General features: G+C 42.9%; 1 protein-coding gene across 1 annotated transcript in view; it reads right to left on the bottom strand.

Annotated features, from left to right (window-relative positions):
- ARHGEF26 (Rho guanine nucleotide exchange factor (GEF) 26) overlaps positions 1–24,018 on the bottom strand; it is a 124,327-nt gene extending 100,309 nt beyond the window's left edge. The window contains exons 1-3 of the mRNA XM_005874408.1: positions 22,569–24,018; positions 21,193–21,232; positions 16,034–16,179 (exon numbers count right to left, since the gene is read on the bottom strand). Of these exons, the coding sequence (XP_005874470.1) occupies positions 16,034–16,179; positions 21,193–21,232; positions 22,569–23,633 (1,251 nt within the window). The 5' untranslated portion in view covers positions 23,634–24,018. The remainder of the gene's footprint in view (positions 1–16,033; positions 16,180–21,192; positions 21,233–22,568) is intronic.
- Between the last annotated feature and the right edge of the window lie 6 nt (positions 24,019–24,024).

The following is a 24,024-nucleotide window of genomic DNA, read 5'->3' as shown; positions in this document are numbered from 1 at the left end:
GTAAGATGAGTGCACATTCCTCCTATTTTCCCCCACCAGCTAGGGAAACCAGATGGAAGGGTGGCAAAAGACTGACGGACCAAAAAGGCTCAGAGATGGACAGTGAACAATTAAACCAGAAATTTATGATCCAAGATCACTCGGGCTCCATAAAACACGAACGTAGGTTGAATACCCATCTGAGTTGAAACCTTTATACTTGGCCAGAGTTGCCCCACTTGCTGAAAATCAGCTGGTTATTCCTGCCTCTTGGTGATTCCCTATTCACCAGCTTCTGTTCTTAAAAGCTCATGTGGGAAGGGAATGAATTGCAAAGTAGAATTAAACCACAGGACACAATCTCTCTCAGGTCTTTTCTACAAAATGAACACAACCCAAATAGCCCCTGAATTACAAATGAGCTACAGTTCTTTCATGGTAAATAGCATGGGAACGGCATCTCTTTGAGAGTTTGTCTGAAGTTCCTAAACCGAAAAATCTGCCAGGGTCCAGAGATCATGTTCGTAGCCAGGTCCCGTAAGGCTCTCTCCAGCCCCACATCATCCACGGAGAAAGGTCCTGAGCTATCACTCTACCTAAGCTAAGAGCTGCTACACAACATTCATCTCAAAGGGCCAGAGACCTAAATAACCAAAAATCAGATAAATGAGGTCAGAGGGCATCATAATTTTAGGGAGGTAGAGAGAAGACAATGACCCATTTAATAAAATCATATGCTTAGTTTGAAAATATATCAAGTAACATGCCAGGGACCTCCTAACTCATTTGTTCAAAAAACGGATCTGCTCTTTGATCTGCTATTGTTGACCTTAATTCTATAGTCCTCACCCAAATTCTATAGTCCTCACCCAAATTCTATAGTCCTCACCCAAATTCTATAGTCTTCACCCAAATTCTACAGTCCTCACCCAAATTCTATAGTCCTCACCCAAATTCTATAGACCTCACCAAAATTCTATAGTCCTCACCCAAATTCTATAGACCTCACCAAAATTCTTGGTTCTCAAGAAACAGCAAGCCTCTCAGTTCTCCTCTCCACACTGCCTCCAGAGAACCTCAGGTCTACTAAAATGACAGCAAACTCAGTAAGGCAGGCCAGGGCTTGAGGCATTTGTCCTCTGTGGCCTGAGTCACCCTTTATAGACAGAGCCAAGATTCTTGAATGAACTCAAATTATTTCAATGCAGATATGAGGCTGAGAGTACAAACCACAAACAGACAGGTAATTAAATGTACAAAAATAAACTGCTGCGCTCTGTACGATTTAGAAGATAAGTGTGCATCACTTCATTGCAGCCAGCCTGGTTAACTAGCTACCCATATCAAGCCAAATCCTGATTCAGAGCTCTAGTTGCTCCTTTTTTCATTTCTCAAACTACCTTTATATCAAATGCTTGCCATGCACCAGAATCTTGTAACTTCTGTCATCATCATAATTAGCCAGCTAATATTAAAAACAGAAAGAGAGCAGAGAGAAGGCCAGATATTAAAGCATGGTCATCTGGGCAGCTTCACCAGGGAGCTGCAACTTCACACTCCCAAGGACACCACTGTTCCATTACCTGCAAATCACTGGGGGAAGGGGTCCAATAAAGAGGAAGGTGGGTGTGTGCACAGTGAAGTTGGGGTGACATTGGGGAGGTGCATCCTGTCAGTCTAGCCTGGGAACAAAGATCATTGGCTAGCAGGGTGGACCCCAATGCAAACCCGCAAAAATTTGGGAATACATAAGCCCCAGACAAAGAATCCTCTCTCTCGCTTGCTCTTGCACTCCCTTGCTCTGTGACCCACACTCACCCAGGCACTAGCTTGCCATGTGGCCTTAGCAGACCTTTGGCCCATGGCCATGTGGACCCACACGCAAGGGATTGCAGCTGGGAACACAAGCTAAGCTAGCCAAATACTGGAATGGTCTGTGCTTAAATATGGAGCAGAGACTCTGGACAGTGTCTTAATTCTAGCTCTGCTGAAGACAAGATTGGACTTTTTTTCCATGGCAGGACAGAGGGAAATGGTACCTTGAAAAGACAAGGGTTTAATTCCATGCAAATAACTATCACTCATTCTCCTGTGCGAGTCTCGGAAAATTCCTTTCCTTGTGACATCACAAGAATTCCACTTCCACTGGCAACATTTGGGACACAGAGGGCACTGCCTGTAACATTTCTAAACCTTATGACAACCCTGCAAGGAAGATACTAGCATCAGAAAAGTTAAGTATTGGCCCTAGTTAAGGGGCAAGGCTGGGATTCAACCCCAGGCCTGCCTGGTTGCCTTCAAAGGCTGAACTCTTAACCCCGGGCAGCACACTGCCTTCTTGAATACTTCTGAACATTCTCGGAATTGGGATCTGCAGCTACTCTTCCCCCTAAACCAGTGGTTCTCAACCTTCCTAATGCCGCGACCCTTTAATACAGTTCCTCATGTTGTGGTGACCCCCAACCATAAAATTATTTTCGTTGCTACTTCATAACTGTAATTTTGCTACTGTTATGAATCGTAATGTAAATACCTGATATGCAGGTTGTATTTTCATTGTTACAAATTGAACATAATTAAAGCATAGTGATTAATCACAAAAACAATATGTAATTATATATGCATTTTCTGATGGTCTTAGGCGACCGCTGCCCTAAACTAAGATCCTCCCAATGGATGCCCCAGAAACCTCCTCTCTCACTGGATTCCTAGCTTCTGTTGCAGTGAAAGCTAAGTTTTCAGTGGGGTGGCCTGGTGATTTCACATGTTACTTAATCCTGACATTTCTCCCAGTAAAGGAATGCTTTCCTTTGACTTGTGGCTCTTACAAGCTAGCCTTCATTCCCCTGTGGGCACTGAGCCTAGACCCAGATGTATTCATTCTCTATTCTCCAGGTGAGCAAGAGATGAAGTTCTTCATCTATCAACAGTTAAGAGGAGAAAATGACGCTAAAAAAACACACATGAAAAGCTAATGACACAGAAGTAGAAAGGATGAAAGGGAAAATGATGTTAGGGGTAAAGGGCAATTTACAAAATTATTTAATAAAAGATGAACAGGTTTACAAAGTGGAATATTTAATAAAATACTGAGGAGCAGACCAAGACTAACAGTGGAGGGGGTTGGGAATGGTGATAAAATCAAAGCAGATTTCGGTCTGAACTGTGATGCCTAATTTTGTAATGAGGACAATGTATTTGTATTACTTCTGTAATTCAAAATTAATTATTTTAAAGAACTTAATCAGCTTTAAATTTTGAATTTTTAAATTGAAAAAATCAGAAACTAATGACTAACAATGGGGAAGTGGTTAAAAAATCAAACATCCACCTATCTGATGAAACACAATATAGGCCATTCAAAAGGCTGTTGTGGAAGAAAGTTTAATGATGCGGAAAGTCATTCACATCATTGTTAAGAGAAAAATAATGGGTTACAAAACAGCAGGTTTAATAACACAAAAAAAGATATTTAGAACACTGTTAAAGGGAAAATATGGGTAACAAGACAATATTACTTTATTACTGATAGTTTTGCTCAAAAGAAAAATTTCAATTTCACTTTTTTTAAAAAAATGGTCTGAGCCAAACCGGTTTGGCTCAGTGGATAGAGCGTCGGCCTGAGGACTGAAGGGTCCCAGGTTCGATTCTGGTCAAGGGCATGTACCTTGGTTGCGGGCACATCCCCAGTAGGAGGTGTGCAGGAGGCAGCTGGTCGATGTTTCTCTCTCATCAATGTTTCTAACTCTCTATCCCTCTCCCTCCCTCTCTGTAAAAAATCAATAAAATATATTTTTTTAAAAATGGTCTGAAATCTTATATACAAAACGTCGACTAATTTTTATTTTGTTATCTTTTTCTATTGATACTTTTTGATTTTTCTATAATGAACATGCCTTGGTTTTAAAGCATAATTTTTATTTAAAAAAAATTTATAGAATATTCTCATATTTATTTTTTATAGATTTTTAGAGAAAGAGGAAGAAAGCAAGAGAAACATCAATTTGTTGTTCCACTTATTTATGCATTCATTGGTTGATTCTTGTATGTGCCCTGATCAGGGCTCAAACCTACAACCTTGGCAGATCGGGATGACACTCTAACCAACTGAGTGACCCGGCCAAGGCCTAAAACTTCATTTTAAATAAAAACTAAAATAGGTTTCAAAGTCCTCTCTCAAAAAAAGAAATAAAACAAGTAGGGCTGACAAATGAAATTGTTAAGGCTGCCAACAGTACCTGCATTTCTTTGTTGTGGCCCATAAGGAAAGCTAGAGAAATGAGAGGGGACCACCAGCAGAAAAAAGAAACAGAGTAAGGCAAAGGGAGGGAATAAGAAAGAAAGATCTCAGTCAAGTCCAAACCATGCAGTGGCTTATGAGGCAGTGTTGAAAATGAGTGATGACAGGCAGGTGTGCAAGTGTGAGAGCAAGGGGCGGAGGCCTGGGCTGGAGTCGGCGTCACTGGGAATGACGCCATGGACGCATAGTGAAGGCGTGAGTCAAGAAGGGGCTGGCAAAGGCAGGTCTGATGGGCTCCTCTCGCAGAGGAGAACACCCGTTGGTAAGGGGGATGCCAACAGGGTAAATGCTGTTTTGTTTTTGTTTGTTATTTTTGCAAAGTGGCAGATGGACAGGATGAACAATTCCAAAACAGTAAGCTACTTAGACCAACACTGACCCTGAAGTTAATTTCTTAGATTTGCAATAAAAATCTAACCTGGGAAAAAACTATTCTAGAAAAATGAGCAATAAAGTGAACTGATGTTTTACGTAGGATTTACAAAGCATGCAATGGTTTCACCGGACAGGAATTATCTTATTGTATGGAGGAGATCTGAGAAGTAGAAACAGAATTAGCATTCTGTTTACCTATATATCAGATGTCATTCAAGCCACATGTTATACTTCTACTGCTTTTATTTCTCACCCTTCTGTCCAACCAGCCCATCTAGTTTTGGTCACACTTTCTAGAGAGAAGTATCCTGTCCTTAACTGTTTTCTGATGTCTGTGTCATTCACTTTGACATTCTGTCCTGTATTCTTTCAAAAACATCATTTAGACATTTCATTTCTATTGTCTTCCAAATCAGCTTCTAAAATCCTGCAGTACAGGTCTTGGTTTTAGGCTTGTTTTGTTTGCCCCTATAATTCAGTGATGCATTTTGGAGTCAGAGACCAGTGTTTTTCAAATTACAAGTTCTAAGCTCTTAGTAAAAGGCAAGATAAAGTCCATAAATCTCTGATCTTCATCTATTTAAATGTAACAAAACAGGAAGGATAAAACAGAAAATACCATAGTGTACTGCATGTATTAAAGGTAACTTCCGCTTTGTCAAACTTTTGTTCGAGATACACACATACACACACCTGCACACATGCACACACACAAACACACATACCGGGTTACAAGGTAAAATGTATTTCGCATTATGTTAGGTCACTGATATGGACCATGGTTGCCATGTCAACTCCTCCGTGTGTAAATTTATACAAGATACATCAGTCTTGTCACTTAACGCTCTCACAGACACCTGCAAGAAAAGCTGTTCTCTGCGGAAGAAGTAGCCCAAAGTGGCCACATTTCACACCACAATGCATCATGGAGGCCAAAGCTGATTGGAATAGAGCTAGTTAGGCACCTGGCCAAATGACAAGGAAGTGACCTATTATCAGAGGGAAAGTGGCTGAGCCAATATGATCCAATATGGCTCTCAAGAAACTAAATTGGCTCATTGTATATGGAAGCTGAAAGGACAGCGTGAGGTGGAGTAGGAGTGGACTCAAGTCTAGGTTAGGAGGACTCAGAAACTCCACGCCTGCAGGAGCTTTCAGGAGAAAAGACAGACATAGTAAAGAGGAAAAATAAGCCAATTCATGGGAAGAGAGCCAATAGGCAGATGGTCACTGAGTCACAACACTGGCCAAGTCATCACACGGAAATATGGTTCCTGCTCTCCCAGGTAATATCAAGACCCTTATAAATACAGTAAACGAGTAGCCATATTTAACATCTCAGAATCTCAGCTGCCGGGATATAAAGTACTAAGGTACGTAGCGAAACAGTACTTGCCCTCATGGTCTTGTCACGAGGACTATGTAAACTGCAGTGAAAGAATCAAATACATTCACTGGTATACAGTGAGGCCTCTGCAAATACCTGGCCAATCATTTAACTACATTTAACAATTTGTTCAATTAATATAAAGATGCCCCAATGGCAGGTCCCAGAGCTACAGCTCTCCTGCAAGTCAGCCACTGACCTGCCTGCTCACACGAACCCAGGTGGCTAGCAGGGCTCCCTGTTGCTCAGCTGAGCAGACAACAACCACACTCCTTTGTACATCACTACCAGAAGCGGGGTTTCCTGCCACCCAACACGGGAACCGCTCCAATTTTTGTGTTATTGCAGTTGGCGGGGTGGCAGAGTTTATCTCCTACACCAAAGGGGAAAACAATCTGCCATTTCCTTTCACTGGCAACAACACTTCCTTCTGCAGAAGCTGTCCATTGGCTCTACAGTCCTTATCTCCTCCAATAACAGGTACACAAATAATAAATACCTTATCATCTTAAGACATTAGAGTACAGACTAAGCACCTAGAAAATCAACAGCTTACTATATGTAGTCGGGATAAATCAACAAAATTTGAGAAACAAATTTTTAAGCATTCGTTCCATATTTAAAAATTCAACAGTCATTTTGAAGGTGGTGACTTTTCCTGTCATTATGCAAATGAACCACTGTGTGGATGTGGCCCTGAGAAACAGTACCATCATTGGACCAAGGGACAAGACGCCACGGGGGGACATCTGAAGGTCAGAAAGACAAATGGAAGAATCGGACAGATGATTTCTACAATCCAAAGCTCAATAGTAAAGAGCCTTCCCCCACAGTTACTCAGAACCTCTCAAAGTAACTAGGTCTTCTCTCCTTTTACCTAATTACCTTGTATTCCTACAGAATGCACCCAGCCAAGTCCTCAAAAGAAACCCCAAGTGGGGATAGAAGCTATCATTTAAAGTGATTTCATAGTATGCAAATACCTACGATGCGCTAACATAGTTCTAAACTATGAAGATGCCAGTTCCCCGATGTTTCAAAGACATCTGTTAAATCCTGGACGTGGCCAAACAACCATCAAGAATTTTTCTTTTGAAATAAAAATTAAAAACAGCCCGCAAATGTTAACTTCCTGGCTGCTTTCAATGTTGAGTAGCTTTCTGTTATTTTCACTTATGGGATTAGGTTTTTGCATTTATTCGTTCATACATTCATTTGTAAATTCATCAAATATTTACTGCGGCTTTTATTCCAGTGGGAGTAGATGTACAATTAACAACAAAAAGTAAATCCCATACTATGTAGGAGGGGTAAGTGACACAGAGAGGATGGAACATGTTGGGGGAGGGAGGTGTTAGGGAGACAGCCATGGGGCTGCCTAGAAGGAGAGCTATTGTAAACTGAGCAGAAAGCCAGTGCAAAGGGCCTGAGGCAGAGGACATCTTGTATCTGAGGGGCAACAGTGTGACTAGCAATAAGCAAGGCAAAAAAGCAGGAGATGAGTCCAGAAAGACAACCAGGAGCCAGATCACACAGCCCCCACTCCCCCGGGGCCACAATAAGACTTTACCCTGAGTGAAGGAGAAATAACTTGAGGGTTCAGAACAAAGAGACAGTATCTCAGTATATTTTAACAGGGCACAAATCAACAATGTAATTATATAGGTGCTACTTGGAGAAGTGACCTTAAGGGACACAGGCAGATACAGGTGGTTGAGAAGGGAAGCAACCAGGTAGTCCACTTCTGCATTGGACAGGGAGGCAGCGCAGAGAGTAGCCCTGTTCTGAAGGTAAAGGCAGCAGGCTTTGCACCTAATTGAAAGTAGGTTATGGGAGAAAGAGGAGAGTGAGGAATGGCTCCAAGGTTTTTGACCTCTGCAACTGGAGAAATAAAGCTATTTGTTGAGAAGAAATAAAGGCCATTGAGGAAGAAGCGGGTTTGGGTGGGAGAGAAGGGCGTGATCAGAAGTACACTTTTGGGACAGGTTCACTTTGAGATGCCTGTTAGGTACCAGAAAAGAAGTTGGATATCCTCACCTGAAGTTCTAGAGCAGTGGTTCTCAACCTGTGGGTCGCGACCCCTTTGGCAGTTGAATGACCCTTTCACAGGGGTCGCTTAAAGACCATCCTGCATATCAGATATTTACATTACGATTCATAACAGTAGCAACATTACATTTATGAAGTAGCAACAAAAATAATTTTATGGTTGGGTCACAACATGAGGAACTGTATTTAAAGGGCCAGAAGGTTGAGAACCACTGTTCTAGAGAAAGAAACTTGGAAGTCATCAGAGCACACGATGTAGTTAAAGCCACAAGATTGGATGAGATCACCAAGTGTGTGCAGACAAGAGAAGAGGCCCAAGGACGGAGCCTGGGACCCTCCAACATTAGAGATCAGAGGAAGGAGGAGCCCACGATGTAGCTCGAGAAGCTCCAACTGCACTGACTTTATTCTAACTCCTCTTACCCACCATCACCCCAAGGGCCCACGTACATGATGTTCTCTCTGCCTGGGACTCCTCCACCCTGCCTGCCCCCTCCTCCCCCGCCCCAACCTTGCCCAGACACCTATCTGGGCGCTCCTCAGATGGCAGCTCTTGTCGCCTCCTTTGCCACCTTCCCTTGACTGACAGCACCTTGCCTAGACAGGTGCCCTCCCTAAAAGGCTCTCAGAGCAGCACAAACATGTCCTTCGTGGCATTAACACAGCTGCAATTCTGCCTTTATTGTTTGATGTCTGTCTTGCTCTGCAGGGTGTCTGTAAGGACATGAAAGCAAGGTGGAGTCTGTGTGCGCCATCACCAGTGTCTAGGACAGGGCCTGGTGTAGAGCAGGCCCTCCACAAGCACTAGATGAATGAAGGAATCTCTCTCATTCGTTTTCTGCTCAATGAAATAATAAGACCCTCTTTGTCTAGGTCCCCTGGCTGGATTCCTGGCTGAAATGCTCCTTTTGTAGTTATGCCAACCAAAATTAAATGTCCCTGTGCTCATCACCTCCCACTTTCTTGGAGCACCTGCGTTCTCAGCTCTCTGCCTCGCCTCAGGGCCTGGTGCACACACCTCCACCTTTTCACATCCCATTGTTCCCTCCGGAGAATCAATAACATAAATATTGGCATATCTACCACTCAATTGTTCTTTAATTACTCAGCTCCAACCAGAGTGGTTTTTTTCTCAACCTATGTATATTGTTCAGACGGGGTCATACAGTTCAAGTTCCAACAGTGCTAAAGCTCAGAAAGAGAAACACTTCTGAACAATATGGACAACACGAAAGCTGCACTCAGTACACACACAGCAACAGTGAGGTGCTCCCAGTACTTGGAGATAGTCATGAAAAAAAGCTGCCCTCAAACTGAAACGAAAAAACAAAAATGATAAACAAATAGTTACACGTATACTTGTGTGTGCATTTTTCTAAAGAGAAGGTGCAGGGCTCATAGCTTTTATTAGATTCTCAAAGCATGTATAACCCCACCACCACCACCCAAGGAAAGATGACAGAACGCCTATCCATCCTATAGAAGAACACAGCAGTTAGAAAGAACACTGGGGATCATGGCTAGCCGTAAACTGGTTTGTAAGCCTCATCGTTCAGAGAAAAAGCACGTTATAAAATCTATAAAGCATATTATTTATGTAAAACACACAATGCTTACTTTTTTCTTTAAATGCATATACACGTGGATTTGGATGAGGCTGTTCCCAAATTGAGAACAGTGTTACCTACAGAGGAGGGAAAAGGATTAACATGGCAGATACGCTATCAAAAAGACTTTAGTCTTATCTGAAATGCTTAAATTCCTTTTCACATGGAGAATGTGTTATGTATTCTCACATAAGTCAAACTTAGTTCTCGAAGATGTTAAGAGAACACTATAATCTAATTGTGCAAAAACATATACTAGTAAGCCCAGTCTCTGGGCCCCGGCTAAGCAGACTCGCAGCTCCAGCCCTAGTGGCTGGAATAGAATCTCTGCCCAGGGTCTCAGGTTTAGGCACATGAACCACTTTTCTGCTTATAAAAATGCAAACATCCCAGGAGTTCTGCTGTTCTACTTAAAAGTGTGGACTGAGTATGTGTCTAAAGCCCTGGCCGTTTACACTGTGAGTTACTATAAGTAAGCCAGACTTGAAAAATGAGAATGTTTCTCTATCTTTTTAAACACAAAGGATAAATATGGTAAAAAGCATTAATCACCATCTAAGGTAAAAAGTGATTTTATGAGACTGCTATCTTGCAAAAACACAAATGGAAAATGATATGACTCAAGAGATTATCTTAAGCAGCACGTCACTGAGCGACTGCAAATTATTTGAGACAAGTATGAAAACTTAAGAAAAAGAACGAAACTTTATCTAACCTCTAAATGCACGAAGCATTTCTGCAAGGAAAATAATACATAGGTTTACTACATCTGTTGAGCTCTGATTTTTAGGAGAAAAAGTATGTCTTTCAACTAAACAGTATAAATTCTAAAAGAATAAGTCCCATCAGTCAAGCTGCTAAGACTCCAATGTGTCTGTTATATTTTCAACTGAGTGAAATTATATTAGAATAAAATTGCCACTTTTCAAATCGTCCTTTCTCGTTCAGCAATCCGGGAAGTGCCCTAAGAGCTGTGCCCGGCACCCACGAGACTCTAATTCTAGATTTCTCATTACACCGGTAGCCACACTAAGCAAGCACAGCTGAAGAAATACTTTGATGAAAACAGAAAAACCAGTTTCTGAATAAAGAGCTTGAAAGTTAGAAGCAAACTGAAGAAATACTCAAAGTGCTTTAAGGTTACTGATAGAGCCACCTGTCAGCAAGCACAAATGCAGAGCACAGTGGAGATGACTATATTAGGTGTTGAATTCAGTGCACAGTTTGCCCCGGTGCTTGTTTTTGCCTCTGGAGCCTGAACACCCTTTTCAAAAGCACCTGGGATGTCAAGGTGATGGAAATTACACAAACACACCCCATGGCAAATCAATGGGGTCAGGGTACGGCTGGCGAGTGTGGCTTTGCTGCTGTCACTGAACCTAACAAAACAAACACCCGTTTGGCAACTGTCATGTTTTAGTGCTTGCGCAGTGCAGGACGGGGGCCCCAGGGGGCGGGGGCGGGGTGAGTTATGATGAAAAGCAAAAAGACTTCTGTCAAAAATCTATCGTTTCCTTTCTGTAATACTTAAGTGCTTCCAGGATCCCATTAAAGGGTGAACTTGGAAAACCAGAAGCTCACTTTGCATTCAGGTCTCAGCTGCCTGGCACTGACTGTAACAAGTATTTTGTGTTCCATCCCAGACAGATAAAACAATCAATATTTTTCTTCAAATCCACAAGCCTTTTTCAGAGATCCAGGAACTCTTGGCTTCTATTCCCACTGCTGTTTTAGGTGAGGCGCTGGATGGCAGGTTCTTCATGGCTGAGCACAGATCTCTAAAGATCGAGAAAACCTTTTCAAGTTCAAAACTTCAAATCCTTTTACTTGTGACCAACCAAACACCATGATCATGTAAATTATTTCTCATAGTGTTAGTGTTTCCCAAAACCCGAAGAGCAGCACAGAGTTTTACTCCCTTGACTGTAGAAATCCAGTATTTCCACTTAAGAATAGATCTATAGACTCTGACAATCAAGTGAAGGAAGAGGAAGCCTGTCCCCTTATGGAATTAGGAGCCCAGGTCGTATTCCTGACTATAAGAGAACAGCCCAACTCTACTTGAAGAACCTGCTGGCAGAGCCACCACTGCTAAATGCATTCACGTTAACTCACTTTAATCTGGTTAGAGAAGTTCATGGCAGCCTAAACTTCCATTATTCCACTGAGATCCCATTAAACGCCTCTCTGTTCTCCCTTATTCCTAGATGACCACAACACTCCAGTTAAACCTGTTGCCAAAGCTGTAGGTGGAGAACCACCTGTCACCTGTGTGGTTGTCCAATAAAACTAAAGGAGACATATCATGAGCGAACACACTAAGACAAATGGCATTTCAGGCTGAAGGCTTAAGGACCTTATGCAACAACCAGGAATGACTGCCAGTGGCTGCACTTCTAAGGAGCCTTTTGCATACTGGATTCCTCTTGCAATCAACTGATAAGAAAAGTTTCATCGCAAGAGGCAGGCAGGTGTTTGCAACAAAGACAAGAGATTTTAAAAAATAAAACAATCAGCAGCAAATACTCATACACATACACCCACTCCCAAGTAGAAAGTCAAGGCAAATGCCAATATGAGACCTAACCCTTTGCCAAAAAAGCCACTGTCCTACTCTTCCGGGAGTCAAGACCTTACCACAAGAAGAGGTTTTTGTTAGTGATATATGCAAGACTGGATGGGGGCTACCCTACTAATTTAGTATATTGAAAGTTAAGCATGGAGACCTGACCAGGTGGCTCAGTTGGTTGGAGCATCCCATACAAGAAAAGATTAAAGATTGCAGTTTCTGTTCTTGGTCAAGAGACATACCTAAGTTGCAGGTTCGATCCCTGGTCAGGGTACATACGGGAGGCAAAAAGCCACTGTCCTACTCTTCCTGGAATCAAGGCCTTACCCCAAGAAGAGTTTTTTGTTAGTGATATATGCAAGACTGGATGGGGGCTACCCTAGTAATTTAGTATATTGAAAGTTAAGCATGGAGACCTGGCCAGATGGCTCCGTTGGTTGGAGCGTCCCATACAAGAAAAGATTAAAGGTTGCAGTTTCTGTTCTTGGTCAAGAGACATACCTAGGTTGCAGGTTCGATCCCTGGTCAGGGTACATATGGGAAGCAACCAATTAATGTTTCTCTCTCATGTCAATGTTTCTCTCTCCTCCTCTCCTCTCCTCCCCTCTCCTCCCCTCTCCTCCCCTCCCCCCCCTCTCCTCCTGCCTCTCTAACATCAATAAAAACATGTCCTTGAGTGAGGATAAAAAAATAAGTTAAGAAAAAAGTTAAGCATGCAAAGATGATGCAAAAATATATAAAAAGCAAACTTTTTCCAAGACCTGTCCCAGACACTGCAACCCCTTTATAAGGAGGGACTGGAGCATGAGGTCAGACGGAGACATGGAGGTCTTGATCCTTATTGAAAACAGCCTGACATTGTTCATGATTCATGAAGCCTCCTCTCTTTAGGGTCCTAATTGCAGCTTCGACAAATCAACTGCTGGGCTGCTTTAAAAGTAATCGCAGCTTTTTGCTGTTAAATAATCTACTTTCCTAAAAGCCAGAGCTGCTGGCATCTTTTTGGTGGACAGAAAACCATATGGTAGGGACAGAAGAGAACTTCAGGACAGTGATTACCCCTGGGGCGGCAGAAGGAAGAAAAGGGCTGGAGAGGAGGGTGGGTAAATGAATCTGCCTAAAAAATAGAGGCCTGAAGTAAATAGGTTTAAACGTCAACATCTGTTCAATCTGGGTGATGGGTACCTAGAAATCTATTACACAGACATATATTTTTAAATTTTTCTGCACATCTGAAGTACTTTATAATACAAAAATTGAAGTAAAACATTTTAAATGTGAAAAGGAGACACAGAAGGCACTAAGAAAATGCAGGCTGGTGCCTAAGCAATGGGTGTTAAAGTCCAGTCACCCTGCTTTGATTAAGTGTAATTGCCAAGCAACACAATAAATACACATAAGCCTCCTGGGAACACTCGAATGCAAGATAACACACACTAAAGTTAGAAGCCGCTTTGTAGTTTTACATTTTATCACCCATAGTCTTTTGATATAAATCTTGCTAACAAAAGGCACATCCGTACATTTATCTTTTGCCAAATAAAACGCATGCCCATATTTGAAGTTACACGGAAGGATATGTAGTAGTATTTGAACGTGCACTTACTAATCTAAATGAAAACCAAACTGCAGGAGGCGTCGTAAATATGGCAGCCTGAGTTTCAGTACTAAAGTTAACTTGGATCAAAGCCTAAGTGGCACATTCTGTTAAGGGTCCAGAGAAAAACAGCAGGATTTAGGCCTGTGCTAACAAACACAGATGCTGCCACAGAGAGAGAACTGAAAAAATCCACAGGATTATTCTTGAGGATTCTCTACCAAATGATCCATACCAATGATGGAATGATAGCCATTTAACGCCAACCAAGCCTCATTGGGCCTTGTCCCCAGTTTTTTCCAAGTATTTGCTTTGAGATAGATATAGATATAGATATGGATATAGAAATAGAGATAGAGATAGAGATAGAGATACAGATACAGATACAGATACAGATACAGATACAGATACAGATACAGATACAGATACAGATACAGATACAGATACAGATACAGATACAGATACAGATACAGATACAGATACAGATACAGATACAGATACAGATACAGATACAGATACAGATACAGATACAGATACAGATACAGATACAGATACAGATACAGATACAGATACAGATACAGATACAGATACAGATACAGATACAGATACAGATACAGATACAGATACAGATACAGATACAGATACAGATACAGATACAGATACAGATACAGATACAGATACAGATACAGATACAGATACAGATACAGATACAGATATATCATGGATCATTAGATTAGCGTATAAAGCCACCAATATGTCAGTTCTGTGAATAGGTGTTACCACTTCACCACATGCAAGCATCACAGAAGTTACAAACTATTAGTATAGAAGCCAAGTCAAGCCCATAGATATTTTGTTGGGCTCATACATTGTTTTTAAAACTTGAATTAGAATAATGCTCATAAGTCTGGATTTCTGTTTCCCCTTTTCTAAGTCTCAGAAGATCTGGCAACACTGGAGTGGTTTGAGCTAAGCGTCAGCGGCTCAATTTGTAGAAGGCCTGTTCAAGACAGTCCCCACACTCCCCATCCCCACACACACCAGCATCACCTGTTCACATGACTTTTCCTGGCCCTGCAGGTATTTTAATCTGTGACTTAATACTCAGGGTGCCACGCCTTGGAGGCAGTGGAACTGAGTGGATTCTCCTTAGAACCGAATTCAGGGGTGGGAGCGGGACAAGGAGAAAGGGCTTGGTTTCTAGGACTCCGAACTCCAATACAGGCAGGAAGAGCCCGAACCAGAAGATATCTTCCCCATCAACATACACCCATCTCCACGGTCTTGTTTCTGAGCACCAACCAACGTACACAGCTCCTTTTCTTATGTTGCTAGGTTCCCTGAATAGATGAGATCCCCGACTCTGAACAACACTCATTTCCGCTGAGAACTCACCTCTGCTCTCATATTGCCTAAGGACTCAGAGGTGTGCTGGCTTGTTTCTTGATGCAACGCTCCCAACACCCAAGCCAACCATGGGAATTCCTTTCTACTCAGGAATGCATCAGATGCCCACAGTGGCTGTGCCCATAGCAAGTAAAGGAAGCATCACACCGTGACATCTGTTAAGCCAGGAGGGATAGAAATGATGGCGGAAAACAAAAGATGTCTGATGCAAAGAGGAGAAATTACTCATCAAGACAAAAGTCAGTGCGGAGACACTCCCACACAAAAGCACAGAGAAAGATGGAAGAGAACGCCACTCATTAATCAACCTCAAAAAAATACAAATGTGTCTACATCGAATGAGATTCCCCGGGAAGCACTCTAATAAGCTCCCTGTTGTGCACAGAGAAATACTAGTATACATACATACACACATATGTATATGTAGCCATAATGATAATCAAGTTCAGGATAGATTAACTTACCATTACATATACACTATATAAAACAAATGAGAAGAGATACTGAATAGGAAGAGTTTCCAGAGTTCATAGTACATCAGTCTTGAGGACGTTATCAAAACCTAATTTTCCTAATCAGTCGTGTCAAAGTTCATATTGTCACATGTGCCTGAGAGGTTCAAGAAACACTGCACAGTCAAAGAAGAGTCTTACTCCTTAGAGTTACAGGACTATTGGCAGAAACATTTAAAACTACATTCCTGCCAAATTTACACAACTCGGTGTTTCCCCCCCTGCAGACAGAAAAGAAGGCAAACACTCACCGCAGAGAGCTGGCTCCACGTGGACCGGAGTGGCTTGTGCTGGATCACAATTTTTTCCTCTGACTTCTGTTCTTTGGGCTCAGACTCTTCATCAGAGTCAATGTCAAGGGCCTTTTCTTTGTAGTTCTGGTACAGGACAGCATTTTCTGCAAGAAAAGCCAACCCAACGTGTCACTAGTCACTAATTGACCCCATCATGATGCTACCTGTTCTAAACAAACATCTATATTTATACAATGTTGAGTCTCCAGTTTAATAAATTATGAAGAGACAAACAGATTTTGTCACTAAAGAGTATTCCAATTACTAAAAAGTGATTTTCTCACTCACACAGCCCTGTCCCAAATCCATCCATAGGGAAAAGGGAGGGGCCCTTACATGAAATGCCAACTAAAGCAAAATTCCCATGTCGCTACACTACCCATGAAGGATAGTCATACCTGTTAAACAGATTTTTAGGTTCAACTGAATCCACACCCTACCTTCCCTTCAAGGTCCATCAACATTCATTTATCTGCTTAACAACCATTTACTGTACATCCACAATGTGCCAAGGACTGGGAGTAAATAGAAAATAAAAGACACTTCTCGTGCCCTCACGAGCTAAAAGCTTTATGAGAAAAAACGTCAAAGTCGCTCATTCATTTATTGGTTTAACTGATATTTAGAAATTGTCTACTAGATGCCAATAACTGCTAGGCACTGGGGATACAACAGTGAGCAAAAAATATAAAAGTATCAGTCTTCATGGAGCTGACATCAGAGTGAAGGGAGAGTGACAATAAATAAACAAATAACTTAAAAATATGTCAGATGCTGCCCTGGCCAGTGAGGCTCAGTGGGTTGGAGTGTCATAGTATACTGAAAGATTGCGGGTTCAATTCCCATTGAGGGCACATACCTAGGTTGTGGGTTTGATCCTTAGTCGGGGCATGTATGGAAGGCAACCAATCGATGTTCTCTCTCTCATTGATGTCTCTCTCTCTCTCTCTCTCTCTCTCTCTCTCTCTCTCTCTCTCCAATAAGCATGTCCTCAGGTGAGGATTAAAAAAAAATGTGTCAGATGCTGTTAATGGTCATGGAGAAAAATAAAACAAGGAAGACAGGGAATGTTATGCAGGAGGTATGTAGATTTTAAACAGGGTAATTTAAGAAGGCCTCCCCAAGGTGACATTTAAGCAAAGACTAAAGGTGAGAAAGCAAGCCACTATTCTAGTGGGGAAAGAACATTTCATCAGAGGGAATGGCAAGGACAAAGGCCCAGGGGCAGGACTCCATATGTACAATCAGCAAGGAGGCCTATGTGGCTGAATAGGATGAGGGAGGGAGAAAGTATAGAAGATGCGAGATTGGGGATGAATAAAGGGCAGACCATATAGGGCCTGGCCTCAATGCCATGAAGACAACTTTAGTGTTTTCTCCAAGTGAAAGGCAAGTCACTATAGGATTGAGGACACAATGATCTTGTACAAATACAGACTAACACACTGAAAGATTTATATACAGGTACTCTGAGAAAAGACTGTCAGCAGCGTGTGATCTAGTCTGAGGGTGAGAGGTGTCAGTGAGGAAAATCTAAGACCAGAAAGCTGAGATGCCACAGAGCTAAAGGAAAAAGTACAGTATATGCAAAAGTCCTGAGGCAAGTGAAATACAGTACCTTAGGAGAACTAAGGCAGGTCAATGTGCCTCAGTGGGTGTCTAGAGGACAAAGGGTGCAAGCTGAGTGTAGGGAGATGAGCCAGACAGTCCAAATCAAGCAGAGCTTTGCAAGGAATTTAAAAAAAAACTGAATTTTATCCTAAGGACAAAGAAATGAGTTTCTTTCACACTGTACAGATTGTATGACCCTTTCACAGGGGTCGCCTAAGACCATCGGAAAATACATATATAATTACATATTGTTTTTGTGATTAATCACTATGCTTTAATTATGTTCAATTTGTAACAATGAAAATACATCCTGCATATCAGATATTTACATTACGATTCATAACAGTAGCAAAATTACAGTTATGAAGTAGCAACGAAAATAATTTTATGGTTGGGGGTCACCACAACATGAGGAACTGTATTAAAGGGTCGCGGCATTAGGAAGGTTGAGAACCACTGCAGTAGGGGCACATACCTGGTTGCAGCTTCAATCCCGGGTTGGGGTGCCTCCCACCAAAAAAAGAGAAAAGATTGCATTTTGATCCTGATTGCCATGGGAACCCACTAAAAGGGAAGATTTTAGTAGATCTTTAGGAGCAAAACACTGACTACTTAGGGGATTAATGAGGATGCTACTGAAGTAGTCAATGAAAGATAACAGAGTTTGGCCTACGCAACTTAGAAAGGACTGGGAGCCCTAACGGGTTTGGCTCAGTGGATAGAGCAGCGGCCTGCGGACTGAAAGGTCCCAGGTTCGATTCCGGTCAAGGGCATGTACCTTGGTTGCGGGCACATCCCCAGTGTGAGGTGTGTAGGAGGCAGCTGATCCATGTTTCTAACTCTCTATCCCTCTCCCTTCCTCTGTGTGAAAAATCAATAAAATATACTAATAAAAAAAAAAAAGACTGGGAGTGGACTGGTACCAGTACATGGGCTTGGAGAGAGGGAGGTGATCAGGTGCTTCCTAGGTCTGTAAGTCCCACACAAGAAGGTAGGAGAGGGAAACACCAGCAGAGATTTAGCTATAATAGGGAAGGTTAGGAGTTTAGTTTGGGAACACAGAGTATGAAAAGCCTTTCCATCTACTGAAGCAAGAAAACAGCTTCCTCTTCAATCATCAACTATTGCCTGTTCTACATGACTATAATAAAGAAATACGAGGTCTATGCAAGATTGCACTGGTCTCTGATTGCTCTGCATAGGTAAAACAAATTGTGAAGGTCATGACTAAGTTTCCCCCACCTCTAGTGCCCTTTAAAGTAGTTAGTGGTTGGCACAAAACACATGCATGCATTGTTGAGATGATTTCTCATTCACTCCCACAACAACGTGGGTAGCGGTACTGCTAACGTCATTTTACACATGATGAACTCAAGCCTTGGTGAGGTTAAGGTGCCTGCTCAATTATCACTCCAACGATGAGTAAAGCAGTAGGAGAGGAACGCAGGCCCCTGGGTCCAACTTCACAGGTTCTCACCACTCTATCACACCGCTTCCCAGGTTACATCCTTGTTAATCAGTAACTGTAAGAACACTGCATTCCTCAAGTACTACATATATGTGAAAAGAGAGAGAGAGAGAGAGAGAGAGAGAGAGAGACACACACTAGAGGGAAACAAGCTATTTTGCCTTGGACAACTCATGTAAGCTGTGTGGTTCTTCCTGTTCTCCCTTCCCCACTGGTTGTTGGGAAATCAAATGTAAAAGCATCATGTAGGGTGAAGGACTTTGTACATGTAAGCCAGTCTTAGCTTCCTGACTGACAAAGGGGGTTTCAATATTGCAAAGTGCAACTTATTGAATTGTGGACCATAAGGATGAACTTCCACTGTGAGAGGATGGACGCTGATGCTAAATTGCTTGGAATTTAATCCCAGCAACTTAGTTTACTAACGGTCATTTGACATTGGAAATGTTACTTAAACTCTCTGTGTCATGGATTTTCACCTGTAAAATATGAAAAGAGTATTTCTCAATTGATAACCTAGCTGTGAAATAGCAACAAATTAATACATGAAAAATAGTTTGAAGAGCCTGACCTGTACAAAAAACATAAGCTAACACACATTTTTTTTTGTTTACATTTGGAAGATTGCTGAGAACCTCACGCCATTGGAAGTTCCGTGTGCCTGCTATCTAAAAGGCGCATGTGTAAATCTTTTTGCATTTAGTAGATGCTGTGGGCTTGATTTCTTGTTCCTTTCACCACTGAACATCCTGTGAATGGCAGTGTCTCCCACTCACTTAGCTTATTGTCAAGTCCATCATTCTGACTCTGAATCGTGGGTCCTTGCTGGGCTCTGCTAACAGCTTCCATCAGTTTAATGTCATATAGTTTAGACCAGTGATGGCGAGCCTATGACACGCGTGTCAGAGGTGACACGCGAACTCATTTTTTTTGGTTGATTTTTCTTTGTTAAATGGCATTTAAATATATAAAATAAATATCAAAAATATAAGTCTTTGTTTTACTATGGTTGCAAATATCAAAAAATTTTTCTATGTGACATGGCACCAGAGTTAAGTTAGGGTTTTTCAAAATGCTGACACGCCGAGCTCAAAAGGTTCGCCATCACTGCCCTATAGAATGCTTCCTGAGATTGGTGCAATGAATAAATTTTTATAAACCAGTCATGTTTAAATACTCCAGTGGGAATGATTTTTATATAGGGAAATAATTGATAATCACCAAGGTTATATGTTTTATAACTCTGGGTGGTTTTACATTAGATTTACTTAGACAGGGGCATACCCTTCTTCATTATTCTTTAAAGGTTGGGGAAATCTTAAGCATTTCAAAGCATGAAAGAAGGGAACTAGCCTCACCTCTACCACCCTCCACCAGCCCTACAAGGGCTGCAGCTGGAGCTGCTGCTCCTTTCATGCTTTTCCAGTTGGCTGACATTTGACCCATCTATTTACACAAAGCCCACTAATCTGATTAGGGTTTGAACACCTGGGCTGAAGCTGCTTTTGTTTTTGAGACCCTTAATGAAAATACTATATGGGTTACAAATGCTTAGGAATATGTTTCCGTTGGCCAGGAGTTAGATTTCCCCAAAACAGACACTTGATAAGGAAACGGGAAGTCAGAAATGAGACTAAAATGGGGAAAGAATATTAAGTCAAAGGAAATATGACCTAGGGAAAAAAATGACTTAGGATCTAAATGCCAAACTCTCAGAATTTTTGACTCAAGAGCTAGAGCTTGCTCTTACTCTTTTTCTTTTAAGGGAGGTGGGGATGGAGCCAGAGTAGAAAAGAATTCAAAATCCCAGGGCATTGGCTGACAAAGTTATCAGCTTACAAAGAAAGCTATTGATTTTATTCACGGCTGGTATTACTAGATGAAAATTTAGCTGAGTGAAGTGCTTTGTGCTGTCTAATTTTGAGAAGTTGCACATTTTCCTCATCTTGAGTGTTTTTGTTACTGCAGCTGGGTTGGAACTTATAATTGATATTCCACATTGAAACAGCAATAAAAGTCTGGAAAATCAAATGCTTACCTTCCCCATCAAATGGTCCTTGTCCTTTCAGCACTTTTTTCTAAGAAACAAGAAAAGCAAAAAAGGAAAAGGAAAAGCATACTATATATGAATGAGCCAAATTGAAAATACAACTATTTAAGAAAAAGTACTTATTTTGTTGTTACATGCATTAGACTTCCCAAAGCATACAGCTGATAATCCCTGGAGTGGTTCACTCCTATGACTCCAACAATTCACTAAAACAGTGAAATAAAATGTACAATGTCCCTCACACCCTGTTGAAATAGTTTGAGAATCCTCAAATGACCAGCAGGCTCAGCTCATTTCACTATTTATGACTCACCATCACTGTTTTTTTTGCAAAACAAACATAAAATGTTATGTAATTTCTCTAAGGCCATAGGATCTAAAATAAAACCTGTTTGCTTGTGTATTACATATGTGACAATCATACAGACTGGTTCCAGTTCTCTGATTAATCAAGAATAGATGTCGCTCCCAAAATAAATGTCTGCCCGATTGCCCAGGTCCACCTTATTTCTGAAGAAGACAGCACATGCACAGCACACTCCAAAATCCCTTTCTCTGGTTTTCCCTATTTCTTTCTGTCATATTTGGCAATTTATTTATTTATTTATTTATTATTTTTACCAATTTCAGCTTTTAGGCCTCTATCAGGGAGCCATTACACATAGTTCACTGGAACCTGAACTTTTGCTAAATGCACTCCAGGATAAATGGGCACAAAACAGGAATGAAATACAACCAAAGGCCGAGTTGACAGAAACAAGTAACAACAAAGATGACATACTATTTGTGCCTTTTGTGTCTTTGTTTTCTGGCACCTAATTTTAAAAATTCACTTTTTATCTGAGGTATTTAGCATGTGAGCGCCATTCAAAGAAACTTAAATAATTAATGTAAAATAATCAATAGGTTCAAAGGAAATCAGCTTTTTCCCTAATCAGCTGTGATGAATCGGCAACCACTGACTGACACCTCTAAACAAGCACCAGACAGCTTGGCCAAAGTCAAGAGTGCAAATCCTGCCCTGCTCTCCACCCCCTTTTGCAGCTTACCTGTATTCAAAGTGTTTCAGGACTCATGCAGCCAATACCTCATTTGCTGTGTTTCCCCCCCCCCCCCCCATGTGTCCCCAGACTCTGCCTGAGCTTAGAAAGCCAACCCAGTGATAGGAGTTTCACGTCCTCCCACAAAGCTGCATGAACTTGGGCTGTGCCTGCCAACCATACAGTGGCCAAGAGATACATGTGCACAGGTTTCATCAACAAACAACAGAATTAAAGAGAACAGTAATGTCTGATCTCCCCTGCGTCCCTCCTCCCTATCTCCCAACACCTTCACTTTGGACTTAGTGACATGCCCACTCTTACCTTTATCCTTCCAAGGCTGGAAAACTTCTCCTTGTCTTCCATCACTACTTTCAGAATCGGCTGAGACATTCTGTTCTTCTTCTTCGAGGTGGTAGGACTGTCAAAATCCACGCCACTGACCACCGCCCTACGATAGGACGTGGACCGCAACCCCCTCCGCAGAGACCCCGGGCTGTCCAGGTCGTTCTCGACCTCGCCTTCGTCCTCCGAGGGGCCCAGCGACGCCCCCAGGCCCTCCACCATACTGCGCACCTTGAGGAGTCTCTTGTGGGGCTCCACATTCTGACTGCTGCTTTTACTTATTTTAATTTCTGAGGCCAGGCTCTTGGGAATTATTTGCTGCTTCCCCACTTTGAGGGCAGCCGGGCTATTTGTGCTCAAAACCACTGAAGGCGTCTCCGGGAGCTCGTTCTCCTGAGAAGGCAGCCTTTGGAGGGGGAGTTTTTGTTCCAAAGACCTATTCTGGGGCGAGGGTCCCCGCTCAGGGTCCTTAGCTGTCTGGCCGGATTGCAAACGGCAGCCTGGCGAGTCGACGTGACAAATGAGCCCGTTTGCAGCGGGCGCAGGCAGGGGGCTGGCAGTCGATCCGACCCGGTCTCCCTCTGGGCTGCAGGGGGCGGATGCGTTAGGAGAAGGTGGGGGGCGCAGCCGCTGAGGCGCGGGCGGAATCACTGTACCATTCTCTGGGGATTTCGGGGAGCCCCCCAACGCCCCTTTGGGGGTCTGCGGTGACTTCAGGCGTCGGAGCCGAGGAGAGACAGCCCGGTACTCCGGGGAGACCGTCCTCCCATTGGTCACCGGCCTCCGATGGGTGCACAGAAGCAGAGGGCTCCTCTGGACCGTCCTGCCGTCCGAAGCGGTGGGCACCTGGGAGGGAGTCTGCGCCACGGGGAGCGGGCCTCGGTCCTCCACCGGGAAATCCGTGATCAGCAACCCGCTCGGGCTCTGGTAAGACTGGGGTCTTGGCTTGCTCCGGCCCAGCATCTGTGGCTGAGGGGTCGACCTCCTCCGCCACGAAGGGGTTAAACTGTTGCTGGAAACATTCACTTCGCTCTCGCCGTCCATCGCGAAGCCTGGGGGTGAGCCCCGCGAGGCACAGCACCCAGCTAGTCTCTCCTAAAGAGGGAAGAAGTCATGGAACTTGGACTCCAGACTCCTCGGCACGCCTCGCAAAGTCGCGCACTCCGAGGCCGGCGGTCGCCCCGCTGCTGCGCGTCACTTACCCGCCCTTTCTAGGGCAACACTGCGCGCTCCACGCTGCACGATCCGGGACAGAATTCGGCCGGGCTGCGCCCACGCGGATTAATCCAATCACCGCCTCGCCTCTCCCGCGCCCAAAGACCACCCGCACGGAAAGAGTTCGCCACCGACTCGCCGGGTGCAAGCTGATGCACATGAAACTTGGGATAAGTTCAGCTTTCTTGGGAAACTCGCCGCCGGACGCTCCCCGCCGCCG

This window comes from Myotis brandtii, unplaced genomic scaffold (assembly GCF_000412655.1).
Source record: "Myotis brandtii unplaced genomic scaffold, ASM41265v1 scaffold436, whole genome shotgun sequence".
Lineage (NCBI taxonomy): Eukaryota > Metazoa > Chordata > Mammalia > Chiroptera > Vespertilionidae > Myotis > Myotis brandtii.
Note: the sequence above shows the minus strand (reverse complement) of the source record. Positions and strands in the feature narration are given on the sequence as shown.